Genomic DNA, 14,633 nt, shown 5'->3' with positions numbered 1-14,633 from the left:
AACGGCACTGTCCCTAAGCTATGTCCCTTTCTCCGTGCCCTCACCTCTCTTCTCTCAGCTCTTTTACTGCTGGAATTCACAATGCTATCAGTTTGACCTAAAGGTTAAGCTCCAGAGGGCAGAGATTGGCCCTCTGAAAACCTAACCTCAGCGATGACTAATTTTTATGTTAAAAGGATCGTGGGTTTTTTTTTCAGCTGTTGCATCAGACCTGGGTGATGGTTGCTCCAGTTGCTCCTAGGCAGTCACATCCTCTCAGTACTGCATGGCAGCCATGGCAATTGTATGTGTCACCATGTCAGTGGTTACTGGTACTGAATTGAGCCCTCTGTTCCCTTGCCCACCTGATGGCAAGGGGATATTCCTCCCCTTCCTCCCCTGCTGATGACATGGCTTCCCAGCACGGAGGGAGCAAGGAGATCTGATACAGAGATGAGAAGGGCACAGGCCTTCCTCCTACATCCTCCTCTCTGCCCTTTGTCCTGTCCTTGTCACCCCAGGACCACCACCTGATAAATCACATGCTATGAGCTCCCTTTAGTCAATCAGCTCCAGGATTTTTCCTGGGAACCCTCCTAAGGCAGCCAAGATCAAGAACAAAAGAGAAGTGCCTTCTGCGTGCTTCTCCATCCCCCCTGCTGAGGCTGTCCCTGAGACACTCAGAGCTGCTCTCAGCACAGAAACATTTACATCTTTTACAGCACTCTGTCTCTACTTCTCACATTTCTCCCCCAGCAAACATCACGGCCATTTCAGAGTGTGCCTGGGGGCAGGGCTTGGGAAAGGCCTGGGGAATCACATCTTGAGCTGGCTCTGTTGACACTGCAGGGCCATATCTCAGTTCCCCGACCAGCTACAGACCCAAGAGAAGCCCCTCTGCATTGCTGACCCATCACTAAACAGTTTGCCATGGATCCAGGGAAGGGAGAGCCTGTCACGGCTTCCTAAGTACTGGGCTCCTTGTGGCAGTGCAAGTTAATTCCTTGTGGTGTTTAACTCCAGCCCCATCTGCTCCTGCTTGCTAGGTGTGAAACATCCCATCCCCCAGCCTCCCCCTGCTTGCTGTATGATGCATTTTCCCCCTGCACAGGATTCGGTGGGGGAAGCCCATCCTCTGGTTCTCCTGGCCTCCCAGCCCCAGCCTCCTGGCAGTCTCCACTGCCCCCCTGTGCTGCCTCTTCCCTCCAGTCCCATTCTGCCTGCTGGCCTGTCACTAGGATGTAGGGAGCAGCCTGACAAACCCATCTGTGAGTGCCTTTCAGGGGGTAAGTGGCCCTGGGTGCCTTCTGAAACAAGCAGCATCGGCTGTGGCCACCAAAAGAAACACAAAACTGTGGCCTTGACTGCAGCTCGCTTTCTCTTGGGTTTCCCGTCCCAGGTCTTAATGCTACTTGGTTTGTGCGGTGTTGCGTAATAAAGAGTGCCAGAATATACCCTTCCCGGGCTTTCCAAAATTGAATCGGCCGTTTCCTGCCCATGTTCCCAGTCTCCAGCCTCTTCATATGTGCCTGTCCTCATTGAAGCTTGCAGCTTCTTCAGTTTGGGATCACCTCTAAGCTTTAGCCCTCTCTCTGATCATGAGTAAGGAAGGGGTAATGGAAACTCCCATCCTGAGTTTCACAGAGTTTCACCTCTGTCTGTATTAGGGTGTGAACTAAATCAACTAATTTTCAGCTGGATCAGCAACTTGAACTGACTGACAATGTCCCCCACACTCCTATGCCACCCCAAAGGGGAGAGTGGGAATGGAGAACCAAGGGGGAGCAAACAGCAGAGGCCACGCTCAGTGTGGCCTAAACCTCCATGGAGCCGCACCACTGGCTCCTGCTGTGATATCTTAATTATCCTGCCTTTTCCTCCTCCACGCTCTGTGCCTTAATTAGCCTATCCCCCTCCTGTGGGCCAAACTGCTCTGCTTTCTTTTCAATCCTCCTTCCTCATGCTTTGCAGTGTCTTTCTACTGTACACTTCAAAGGCTTTGCTTGCTGCATCTCCCCTGTGCTGGCAGCAGCTGGTAACACCCCAGAGCAGGCCAGGCCTGCCATGAGCTCACAGTCGGTAAGATGTCTTTGGTCCCTTTGGATCTGGGCAAGAAGCGGGCATGGGGGAGGAGAGGTGGAAGGATTTTCACCATTTCACCTCTGGGAAGTTATTAGTAACACAGGAAAAGCGAGGGGGAAAGCAGCCCCCTCCTCCACACACCCTCCCCAGCAGAGAGCCTGCTGAGGGCAGAGTGCTTTTATGTGCAAGTGGGAGGGAAGGAGAGTGTTAGGGCTTCAGAGGGAAATGCTTTGATCTTGACTTTGAATCTCCTGCAGTTCCCGGCTCTCCCTCACCCCTCCCACCTACAGCTTGGACCCAAAGATGTGGCCAAGACTCTGGGTCCTCACCCAGTGCTGTGGTACTGTGCTCGATGCTCCATGCTTAATTCTGTGAGCCTTGGGGAGCCTTAGGGAGCAAGGACACAGCACCAGCACCAAGTTCAAACCTCAGAGTGGGAAGGAAGAGGGAGCCCAGCTGGACAGAAGCCAGAAGGGAAAACAGCTCTGGGCCAAGCAGAGGAGAATTAGAGATGGAACCTGCTGTCAGGGCTCTGCTGCTCCAGGACAGGGGACAGGCAGACCTGGCTCTCCTGTGCACTCCTGGTGCGTTTGTCCTCAACATCACCTAGAAAATGAACTGGGTGGCAGCCACCATTAGGAGAGGGACAGGGTGCTCTGGGTAGACTCTTCAGGGACAGCACTGAGGTCCCCTTGTCTCACAAGGAGTGAGCTTAAGTCAGAGAGAGGAGAACAGCAATGGCGGGCCCAGGTGTTCTCTCGGGGGTGGGAAGGAGGTGGCACTGAGGAGTGCCGAAGAGGAACAACGCCAAGCTCTGAGTCACTGCAGAAGAAGAGGGGGACAGAGTGTGGGAGAGCTTTAGAGGTCTCTGGTCTGCGACTCAGTGCCCAGCCCAGCTCCCTGCTTCCCCTGGGGAGATGAAACTCCTGGCTGGGCCAGGCCACATTCTTCTGCCCTCTGTGCCAACCCTCTGTCCTTGGTCATACAGCTGGAGTCACCCCTGTTAACTGCTCTTGCTCACTGATGTTCATGCCCTTGGCTGTCCCTGCCTGCCAGTTCTCACTTCAGCACCACTAAATAGATTTTGCTCCTCACATTGTCTCCTGTAATTCAATCACTCCCATGCTTCTGACTGAAGAGTTTGTCGCTCTCCCTCTCAGTGTGGCGTAAGCAGAAATGAACAAAATTGCAATTGTCCATCTGCTGGCACCCAGCGTCATCCTGGGGCATGCATGGACATGAGGGTGCCTCATGGGACTTCTCCACAGAGCCTGGCAGTTTTTCTGTCTGAGCATCCCTTTAAGGGCTCCAGCACAGGTATGACAGAGTGGGTTCAGAGATGTTTCACGGCTGGGAATGAAAAATACCAGACAATGTGAACCTCAAACCAGGACTTCTGTCATTCAGTTTGAAGATGTTACCACAAAAATTGGGGTGGACTCTATGTTTTCCAGGTCCCTGTTGGGCACAATAACACTTGAACCACTTGCCCTTCCTCCTGAAACTGGTGGGCAGACTGCAGCTGCAGCAACCCTATTTTTCCTGCCATCTCAGGCTGCAAGCTCTGCTATTTCTTTGTGGAGCAATGCCAGGCACAGGGGAGAAACCCAGCCAAGACATCAGACACTTAGACACTTAGCACCCTCCTGGAAGGCCCCATGCTCTCAGTCCTGCCAGCAACTCAGCAGTCCCAGCTCTCCAACTTCCCAGAAGGAAGATTCTGACCCTGCAGTTCTCTGGATGGAGAAAGATGGAAAAAACAGAAGCTGGGGCATCAGCAGTGGCTTTGAGGGGATGGACATGTCATTTTAGACCATTTAGGTCAAGCTGTTCCAATTCCAGAGGTGGTTTTGGCAATTGGCCCACAGTCTGACCTACCCCAAATGACATTTGTCTGCTCTGGGTGTTACAGCCATATCCCATCCTACCTGAAGTGTTTCCTCTGGTCCAGCCATGGACAGCACTACAGTGGGTAGGATGCTCTGATTCCCTCTACTCCTGGAGGCCCCTAAGGAGGGAGCAGAGGTAGGACTGGGGAGCTTTCCTGTGGGGGGGATAACTGAGTGTTTGCATCTTGTCCCCCACCTGTTGCACTGTCGGCATTGTCACGTTCCAGTGACAGAGCCAGAGGAAGTCCTACCTTATACAAGAACCCAGCACCAAGTCCTTGAGACAACCTTCCTCATCATATTCAAACCAAATAGTATTTTATCTGCTGAACATGGAGGTTGCTCTTGACCTGGGAGAAGACTCCATACCTAAACTTGGAGCAGTAAAACCTGCCTTCCAGCATGGCTGGAAACATGGTGCCCTGAAACCCATGTGCAGCTGGACCTCTCTGCGCCTTTGCTCTGGGACTCATCTGAGATGGGCTGCAGCAGGAAGGTTAAAGGACAACAGACAGAAAAGCTTCTGGCAACCAGAGCTAAATTGCAAAGGTCTCCATGGCCTACTGTCATGCTGAAGCATTCCGCACTACATCAGGGAGCACTCTTGTCTCCCACCACACTCCTTCAAGGAACAGAAAAATGCTAACTACTTGTTTATATGCTGGAAGCTAGTGTGTGCAGTCATCTGCATAACAGAACTGCCCAGGCTGTCTCTTTGTGTGTTTTCCAGCTCCTATGTTAATCACTGACCCTGCTGACTCCGGCATTTACCAGTGTCTCACTGCCCTGTGAGCACCGCTTTGCATTTGCAACCAAAGAAGTTAAAAGGATGAAGGATGAGAAGGGGAGCTCAGCAGCTGTGGACATGAACACCGGCCTGCCGACGAAAATATCCAGGACTGGCCAGATTGACAGTGAGAGTGGAGCTGGCTTTGGAGATATGAAGATTGCCTGAGGGGGAAGAAAGCTCACCAGCGGGTGGTTTAGGTCTCTCTTCCTTGCACTGTAGCTTTCCTGTGTCCAGCGAGAGTGACCCCTGTGAGCACTGAAGGCCAGGGTTTGGTGTCACCTGGGGTAGTGGCTCCCAGCTGAGGCTGAGAGGACTCACAAGCAGCCAGTCCACAGCTTCCAGGGAGCCCATTCCTCCTGTCAAACCCTCCTCGCCTGACCCCCCTGCCTTGCTTCAGGGCTCAGATGTGAGACAAGAGAAGTGGGAAAAAATGCTCTGGGGTATGTGCTTGTGCTTTTGAGGGAGGTAGGACTCAGTGAAGGTGTGCCTTGATGTGCGCTGTGATGCTTGGTGCCAGACTAACATGGGAGGGCAACAGGAGAGGGAGCTGGACACATTTTCCCTGTTTGAAAATTCTGTGTTTATTTTTCTACACAAGAATCCCATATGTGGTACCTCCACGATCCCTCCTGCCCTCTCCTTGCCCAACACTACAGCAGAAATGAGTGACTACAGTGAAGGTCCCCTTAGGTGGTGGCATGTAGGGAAGTCTTGTGGTTTAACCTGGCAGGCAGCTAAACACCACACAGCCACTCACTCAGTAACTCCCCCGGACCACAAATGGGGAGAGAATCAGAATAAAGGTAAAACTCATGGGTTGAGATAAAAACAGTTTAGTAGGACAGAAAAGGATGGGAAAATCAAAATAAAAATAGTAGTAGTAGTAATAATAATAATAATAATAGCCCTACTTCAGAATAACCTGCCTCGTCCACTTTCTCCTCCTTCCCCTTCTAGTAGTAGTTTCTTCCCTTAGTAAACAAGCTGACTCTTGCATCCAATATTTCTTCTTGTGTATAGGGGTGACTGATACTGGCATGGGTTTGTTCTCTGGTTAAGCTACACTGCCTGTCATGGGAGTTGGAGTAACCACAGTGCCTGTCATTTTGTTGTCCAATCCAGAGACCTTTTCTTCCCTTTGAGGGCACTGAATAGTGTTGAACGGGGCTCAATAGGCATGGGCCAGGCTCCAGCATATTACAGTGACTTGTGTCTCTCTGGAATTGCCAGGGTGACAGCATACTTTTTCCAAATATGTCACTAGTCTTTCAGGATTGTGCACTGATTCAGGGGTGAAGTTCCAAAACATTAGAGGTGCCCAGTGTCCTAGGTACTTGCCCATACTATCCCACACACAATACCACTCATAACTATCCAGCCTCAGGGCAGCTCTGTGAGTGGTATTCTTAAATAGTTGTTTAACCTTAAACAACTCAGGAGACTTAGCAATAGGAACATGCTGGTTTGAACATCCCAATGATATTCAAAATTCTCAAGAGCTATTGTAACTAGCCTGGAGGAGAAGGGGAAGGTGAATAAGCAGGGGAATGTGTCCTCCCTGGTCTCCCCCAGAGACTGGCTCTCTGAGGAGAAAAGGTAAAGAGCGTAATTATTAATAGGTTCTGAGAGATGGTTCCCAAAGTACGGATATGACGACAATGCTGAGTACAAATACCAGATTAGTCTCACAACCAGTAATTTTATCATATCATAAGCCAGTGTTACACAGTACGGCAAAATGATAATCTTAATCCAGCCCCCAGAGGCAATAAACAGCAAAACAGGGAATATATACGGTAAGGTGTGACATAGTACAGCTATGAGAACAAGCACAAGCCTGAGAGCAAATAAATCAATATTGTGACCAGCGACTATTAAACTAATACACTGAATGCTTATAACAAACTTGTTTTAACTTTCTCTGGTCAGATCTGTTGTTATCTCAACCCTTTGAACCCCACATTATGCACCAAAAAGGACTGTTGTGGTTTAACCCAGCAGGCAACTAAACACCACACAGCTCACCTCCCCCGACCCCAGTGGGATGGGGGGGAAAGTCATAAAAAAGGTAATACTTGTGGTTTGAGAGAAAAGATATTTTAATAGGACAGAAAAGGAAGGGATAATAATAATAACAACAACGACAACAGAAAAGAATATACAAAACAAGTGACGCACAATGCAATTGCTCACCACCCACTGACTGATGCCCATCCAATCCCCAAGCAGTGGCCACCACCACCTGGCCAACTCCCCCTATTTTTTTGTTCAGCATGACATCATGTGGTATGGAATAATCCTTTGGCCAGTTTGGGTCAGCTGTTCTGACTGTGTTCTCTCCCAGCTTCTTGTGTACCCCCAGCCTCCTCACTGGCAGGGCTGTGTAAGAAGCTGAAAAGGCTTTGACTCTGTGTAAGCACTGCTCACCAACAGCTAAAATACCAGTGTGTTATCAACAATATTCTCATCCCAAATCCAAACCACAGCAGTAGACCAGCTACTAGGAAGAAAATTAACTCAATCCCAGCTGAAACTAGAACAGGGAGGAAGCCCTTGCCAGCTCTGATATCAGGAGTTATTTTGTGCCCTTCACTGTCTGAGGGGGTTGCGTTGAGGCCCAGGCTGGTCCCTGGGGATAGTCTAGGGAGAGGAAACCAGATGCTGCCTGCAACCAGAGCTACACAGGCTGGGGGACACGAAACGCCAAGACCAGTTGGTGAAGCCTGTTGTCCAAGGTGCGCCCCACCGCATTCAAACACAGCCAGCACTCACACCCAAGGGCAAATGGGCTTCTCGGGGACCCGTTTCGGAGTGGAGTAGCTTGGGATGAGGCAGGTCCTGGAGGAAGCACTGGGGGCTCTGGGCTTGTGAGGAGAATGCCGGGTGGAGCTGGTGTTGGTGGTTTAGCGGTGCAGGAGCGAAGTGCCTGGCGCACGGGCTGTTTGCACAGCCTCACGTGGTGCCCAAGGGATGAGATGAACCCATTGTGCGAGCGGGAGTTAAGGAGGGGGACCTCAGCAGTGAGATTAGGCTGAGGAGGCAGTGGAACATAGATAGCAGGGAGGAAGAGTGCTCAACAGAGGGCTCAGGCATGGGCAGGCAGATGCAAGCCCATCTGGGAGCTGCCCAGAGCTGAGGGCAGGGAAAAAGCTGCCATCATTTATGTGGCTCCTACAGAGAAGGTTTTGAAGGGCAGCACAGCTGAGCTTCATCACCCTTATGAGCTCGAGGGTGCCAGCAGAGTTTCCTTGGTGGGGGGAACACAGGAGTCACTTAGGGTGGTGTGGAGGAAAGATCGTGGCCTCAGCAAGAGTGAGTGGGGAGAGGGGGCAGACATGCACACGGGCTGTGCCAACCTCGTGGGTTGCAGTGACACCCACTTGGCACCTGCCTGCTCCCCGTGGGACATGAGGGGTGCCCCACACTATCACCCAGCTCCCACCCCGCGGCCCCAGTGGGCTCTGTCGCCTACTGTAGGGCTGCAGGCTCGGGAGGGGTGTGGGGCAGGGGGATGCTGTGGGTGGCAGGGTGCCGGAGAGCACCGGGGCGCAGCAGGGCAGAGCGGCGGAGACGGCGGGCCCTTTAAGCGTGGCGGCAGCGGGACAATGGCCATTATCACTTTAGTTTTGGAAGTGACCCCCGGCCCGCTCCGCTTTCATCTGGGCCGGGGCCGCGGGGATGGCCCGCTTCCTGGCGGGGGAGGGGAAGGAGGGGGCAGGCGGGGAGGGGCGGCCCGGCCCGGCTCGGCCCGGCCCGGCGCCGCACGCGGCCGCCCGCTCCCGGGGGTCACTACGGGGCTGGCACCGGGGCGGCGGCGGCGGGTCCGCGCCGCTTCCTGCCGCCGCCCTTAAAGGTGCGGGGCGGCCGAGGGGCCGGGTGGGGTGTGATCTCTGGAGTCAGGTGAGTGTGGAGCTGGGCTGCACGCCGTCGGGGTCGCGGTTCCTTGCCGTCCCTCGCTAACCCTGACCCCGCGGGCTGCCCCGCCGCGGCGGGTACCTTCCCCCGGCGGCCGGGCGCCCCATGTCGCCCTGACCTCTGTGGCTGCTTGGCTGCTCCGGCATCGGCGACCTCTCCTCCGCCCCGGGGCTGTTCGTCCCTTTGTCTCTCGGGAGAGGGGAGCGGCAGCCCGTGTTCCCACCCGGGTCGCAGGGCTGTCCCCGTCTCGAGGGGTCGCACGGAGGTGTCTCCGCCGCATTTGGGAGAGGCACAAGTGGCTGCGGGTTGGCCGGGGGTGGATGGGGCTGGAGGCGGCTGTCAGGCGCGGCTTCCACTCGGGCAGTCAGTGCCCCTGCCCCCTGGCAGCTGAAACGAGGCGCAGCTGCAGTGCTTTGGCCTAGGTTAAAATGGGTCTGTGGTTTTTCTCTCTCCAGGTGAGTGTTGCTCCATTTCTGGGCTTGGGAGATGTGGGTGTTGGCAAATCAGTGAAGCCTGCTGCTTGGGCTGCCAGCACTGCTAACCCTCCAGAACCATTCCTGGGATTTCTAGTGTGATATTTCTAGCCTAGATAGCTCCTTCAGATTACTGCTTCTGTTGTGCAGTTATGGTGGTTCAAACCTTTTCTTGCTTGGGAGCCTTTGTGGCCAGGGTGTCCTGAGCCTGCAGCTGGGGCTGGGAAGTGAGCCACCTAACTAACCCAGCTGGGCTGGGGTGCACGGACACCCCTGCTCCTGCAAGTTGCTGGCGGCCCTGAGCAGTCAGTACAGCAGGGACTGAGGTCTCCTGGATTACTGCTGCGTTTTTGGGGCTGGCTTGGGGAACTTGCACTACTGGATGCCACCAGCCCATCAGTTTAGGTGAGAGAACATGATCTGCAAGTGCTTGCTTATCTGTTACAATGCAAAAGCAGCTAGGTTAGGTAAAGTCTCCTTTATCAGAGGTAAAGAGCTCTCTTGGTGCTGAGGCAATTTAGAGAGCCCTTGTCTGTTGTATTCAGCTGTCTTTGCTGGGGGTGTGTGGGGAAAAATGTTCACTTTGCAGCAGGTCCTCCGTGTTCAGAGCTACTGGGTTTGTTCTGGTGATGAACTCAAGCCCCCAGCTTGGCTGACTTCTGCTTCTGGCTTATCTGAGCCTCTCTCCATCCTGCCACAGGAGCTCATGTGTACTGCTTTAGCTGAGGGTTTTGCCTTAGGATTTGCCTTCAAGGTCCTGTTGCTCTGGGCAGCAAGAGCTGCAAGTGAGGTTAATGCTGAAGGAAAGGATTAAATCCTGTGTCTCCAGCTCTCCCTCTTGCCCTCCATTTTCTCCTAAGCCATAAGGGGGTGGGAAGTTCCCACCGGGCCATAAAGATCAGGGTTGTTGCTGATGCTCCCTAGGTTGTGTCAGCTCCTCACCCCCTCCAGGGAAAAGCTTGTTTTGCCTTTCCTGGCTCTGCTGATGGGTGAGTGCTCAGCTGGGCTGTGGGGACTGAAAGGGGGGGCAGTGGTTGCTGCAGGGGTAGGTGGCTGGCCCTGAAATGGCTTGGCGGGCCATGGAGATTGAGGAATTGGGCTCTGCCAGCCCTGCAGCTTTCCTGAGGGATGCCTTTGCCTGAGTTCCTTGAGCACATGTTTCTCACCACAGGCTTAGTTAAAATTTCTTTAAACTTCTGTACATTTTTTACAAACTTCCAGGAGAAAAACAATACAGACCTGACCTGAAGGGATAACCCCACGCTTTCTCAGACCAGTATTTTAGGATAATTTTATCTCCACAGCTTCACAGCTGTGTGCATTGTCTTGTGTTTGTCTCTGATACCTGATGCTCCACAGCTGTGGGAACAGCTGTAAGAGGGCCTTGGCCTCCAACATGCGGGAGACTGTGGAGGAACTTGGAGCAGAGAGAGGGAATGGATTTGGTGACTAGCAGTGGCCTGATTAAAGGCAAGGGGCAGCAGCACGGAGACTCCCTGTGGTGAAGTAGCCAGGATGCAGCTGTGTGAGTCTGTGGCACCTCATTTTGTTTGTTGTTTGGTCATGGCCAGGGGCTGTAGAAGCTACAGCAGTAATAACCTCATCTGCAGCAGGGTGCAGGGCTGAGAATGGGAAGAGGTCAGCCAGGACATATGCTTTACTGCAGATTTGCTGCTTTTCCTGCCTGGCTCTCCTGTGTCCCCATCTCCCCACAGAGCTGTGTGTAGTGATACCTGAGAAGATGGGCTCCAGCTGGAATGTGCGTTGAGCAGACTGCCAAATGATGCCCTATGTGTTGGGGGTGGTATGTGAATGAAAAAATGGAGGCTACTGGGTTCTCTAGTTGAGTGAAGTGTTGTGGTCCCTGGGAGAAAACTGGTTCAAGATGGAGAGACTGAGCCAGTTGGTGGCAAAAAAGGTGCCGAAGAGGGTTGCACTGCTGGAGCTGGATCATGGGGTGAGGACTGTGTAGTAATCATGAAAGCTCCTGGAGTGGTGGGGGCAAAGCAGTGTAGGTGTCATAAAACTGACAAGGGGGGGGATGCAGATCTGACCATTTGGATCGCCTGAGTGGGAACTGGCATGTAGAGGGCGGAACAGGACAGAGATGGGCTCGGGCAGGGAAGAGGGCTCCACATAGCCTCTGAGCTACCCACCCAGTGCCCATGCTCTGTCTGCACTTAGGAGTTGCCTCCTGCTTCAGATCTAGTTTAGGAGAAGCCCTCCTTTTTCCGCTTCTCCCAGGCTGCTGTTGTGTGTCTGCTGAGCAGCAAGTGACATCTAGTGTCAGCTCAGGCAGCAGTAACTGTGGCTTGCGCTGCCTCTGGCTCTTCCTTCTATCCCAGGTTCTGTGACATCAGTTTTTGGTACATTCAGTGGGTGGAGCTGCAGTGTCCTGCTCTGAGGGATGGGTCAAGGTCCTTGCCCTTGTTCTGTTGGGCTTGAATGCCTTGAGCCAGGTCCCTCCACACACCCATGCAGTGTTGCTCTGTTACAACTCCCTTCCTGCAGGGATGACAAATATTTCCCCTTTGAGGCTCTCTCCTCTCTGGATGCTTGTAGCATGGCAGTAAAATGAAAGGGATGGAGCTACTGATGGGAGAGATGGGTGTAGGGGTGAGGCTGGGTGCAGAGCCAGACGTGCAGGGGTGGGAGATGACCTGGCTTCCTATCCCAATGGATGCAGTCACTCCTTAGTTTCACCAGGACAAATGTCTCTGGAGGCTGTTTGCCATGTGTGCTGCCCACGGGAGGTCACTGGAGAGCAAGATGAACCCTTGTCCTAGTCCCAGGTCTGCCTGTGGGGACCCAGGCTTCTTCCTTTGTCTTTGGGAGTGTGGGTGGAGGGTCGAGTGGTGGCCTTTCCTCTACTCTCTTCCCATGTTCTCTCCTTTGGGTAAGAGCTGGTCCTGGAGGCCAGGCCTCTGGCAATCTGGAGCATGCACGGTCTTCATCTCCAGTGACTTCTTTCTTTTTCCCATCCTTCAGGATGATCCAGCGGCACCAGCTGGTGCAGTCTGTGCTGCAGGAGCTGCAAGAAGCCACGGAATGCTTTGGTCTGGAGGGCCTCACCAGTGCTGCGCTGGAGGCAGAGAGGACCCTGTCATCTTTCTCCCTGCCTGGCTATTGTGGGAGGCAGTTCCAAGAGGAGCTGGAGGTTGACCGGGTAGCCAGGAGCCTCTATCCTGAGGATGCCCCCAGTAACATGCTGCCTCTGGTTTGCAAAGGTGAGGGGAACCGCCTCTTTGAGGCTGCCAGCGTGCTGCTGTGGGGCAACCCCAGCCTCAGCCTGGAGCTGCAGGTGCGTACAGTGGTGGAGATGCTGCTGCACAAGCAATACTACTTGAATGGCATGATTGACTCCAAGGTGATGCTGCAGGCTGCTCGCTACTCCCTCTGCACTGAGGAGACCCCGGAGATGACCAGCCTGCCCATGACTATCCTGGAAGCCATCTTTGATGCTGATATCAAAGCTACCTGTTTTCCTGGCACCTTTGCCAACATGTGGCATGTCTATGCTCTTGCCTCAGTACTGCAGTGTAACATCTACTCCATCTACCCCATGAGCAACTTGAAGATCCGGCCCTATTTCAACCGGCTCATTCGGCCCAGGAAGTGTGGCCCACGAACCTCCACGCTCCACATTATGTGGTCAGGGCAGCAGCTCTCCCGGCAGGTCTTCAAAGCGCAGTACTTTGTAGCTGTGGTTGGCCTGGAGGAGCTAGAACCCACAATGCCTTCACCAGAGCCTCCTGTCCAGCCCATGAAGACCCTTGAGCTGCTGAACAGTGACCCCCAGCTGACCTACTCCAATCTGCGAGACCGGTACAACATTACCAAGAGCACCTTCTACCGCTGGAAGCGCCAGTCTCGTGAACACCGGCAGAAAGCGGCTGCTAGGTTTGCAGCTAAACACTTCCTTCAGTCCTGCTTCCAGGAGGGCAATATAATCCCCCTCCAGCACTTTCGACAAATGTTTCCAGAAATCTCCCGGTCCACATACTATGCCTGGAAGCATGAGATGCAGAGCGTGGTCAATGGTGATGCCTCTGCTCTGGCTGAGGCCCATGGGTTGCAGGAGCTCCACAGGGATGTCCCAAAAAAAGCTGATGTGGATGAGCTAGTGAATTCACAGGGTAGCTTAAGACCCCCAAGCCCTTCCCTAGACCCCATCCAAGCAGGAATCTTCATGCAAGGAGCCAAGTCCTACCTGGAGAAATGCATTTCTATGAACACTCTGGTGCCTTACAGATGCTTCAAGCGCAGCTTCCCTGGCATTTCCAGGTCCACTTACTACAACTGGCGAAGAAAAGCAATCAAGGAGAACCCCAACTTCAAACCTCCCCAGTCTCCCTTGGATAACCAGAAACCTCTAGTGACTGGAAAGCCATTCCTGCAGTTGAAGCCAAGCAGTGTGCCTGTTAGGAAGAGGCTGAATGGAGACCGGCCAGCACCCAGGAGTCTCCTGCAGCTAAAGCCCTCCCTGTGCTGGAGAAAGCAGCTGCGAGATGTGGCCAGGAGGCAGGTCCAGCAATGGCGGCTGCCATTCTGCAAATACCGCCTGCGCTACCCATCTCTCTCCTCCACAGCCTACTGGTTTTGGAAGGGCAGTGGCCATGCCACTGGGCAGCATTGCCTGCGCTGGACCAGCTCTGGCCAGCCATTGAACCGGGTGACTTCCACAGTGCCTCTGAGAGCAGAGCCAGCCCTCAAGCCCCAGTGCCACATGGAGGTAGCCACCAAGCACCTAGATAAGCCAGTGCCAGCCATGCCATTCAACACCACCATTTCAGGCTATGCCATGTCGGAGAGAGCCAACAGCCGGATGTTTGTGATGGATGTGATCGCCACTGCCCAGTTCAAGGCACAGGCCAAGCTGTTCCTGCAGCAGCGCTTCGAGTCGAAGACATTCCCCACCTATAAAGAGTTCAGTGCTCGGTTCCCGCTCACAGCCCGTTCCACCTACTACATGTGGAAGCGTGCCCTGCATGATGGGCTGACGCTTGTGGATGCCTGAGTGCCAGTTGCCAGCTGGCTTGGCTATAGCTCTGCTGATGTGCCCTTTGGCTCTCCAGTGGGGTGCCCAGGCTGGGGCCCTGCTCTTTTGTTCCGGTTTGGTTTTGTTTTGTTCCTAGTCTCTGGCTTTCTTTTGTGTGTGGTTCAATCAGGGATGGGAGTGTCTTTGCAGTGCCCATTCCTGGAGATGGAAGGAGTGGAAGGAGAAGACACTGAGCTGCCCCGCAGGAGGGGGCTGGGTGTTGTTGCCTCTGCTCGGAGGGTGAGCAAGGGAGGCAGTACTGTGCCAGTGTCATGGGATGCTGCCAGGCTTCTTGAGATGGAGGGTGTGAAGGTCTCTCTGCCCCAGGCGCTTGCTTGAATGAGTAATGTGGAAGTGCAGGACAAGCATGGAGGTGCCCAGCATCCCCTTGGTGAGCAGAGCAGCGCTGGCTCTGCTGCTGGTGAGGAGAGGCTTGGGGAGTGCTCAGCTTTACAGGAGGAGCATCT

The 14,633-nt window shown here is 53.8% G+C and overlaps 1 protein-coding gene across 1 annotated transcript; it reads left to right on the top strand.

Annotated features, from left to right (window-relative positions):
- Nucleotides 1-12,117: 12,117 nt before the first annotated feature.
- On the top strand, nt 12,118-14,145 carry VRTN (vertebrae development associated; the record flags this gene model as incomplete). The annotated part of the gene is made up of 1 exon (XM_082058759.1): nt 12,118-14,145. The coding sequence occupies one exon, from the start codon at nt 12,118-12,120 to the stop codon at nt 14,143-14,145; it is 2,028 nt and encodes a 675-aa protein (XP_081914885.1).
- Between the last annotated feature and the right edge of the window lie 488 nt (nt 14,146-14,633).

This window comes from Streptopelia decaocto (assembly GCF_964273445.1).
Source record: "Streptopelia decaocto genome assembly, chromosome: 7".
NCBI lineage: Eukaryota > Metazoa > Chordata > Aves > Columbiformes > Columbidae > Streptopelia > Streptopelia decaocto.
This window is presented reverse-complemented; position numbering and strand designations above follow the sequence as displayed.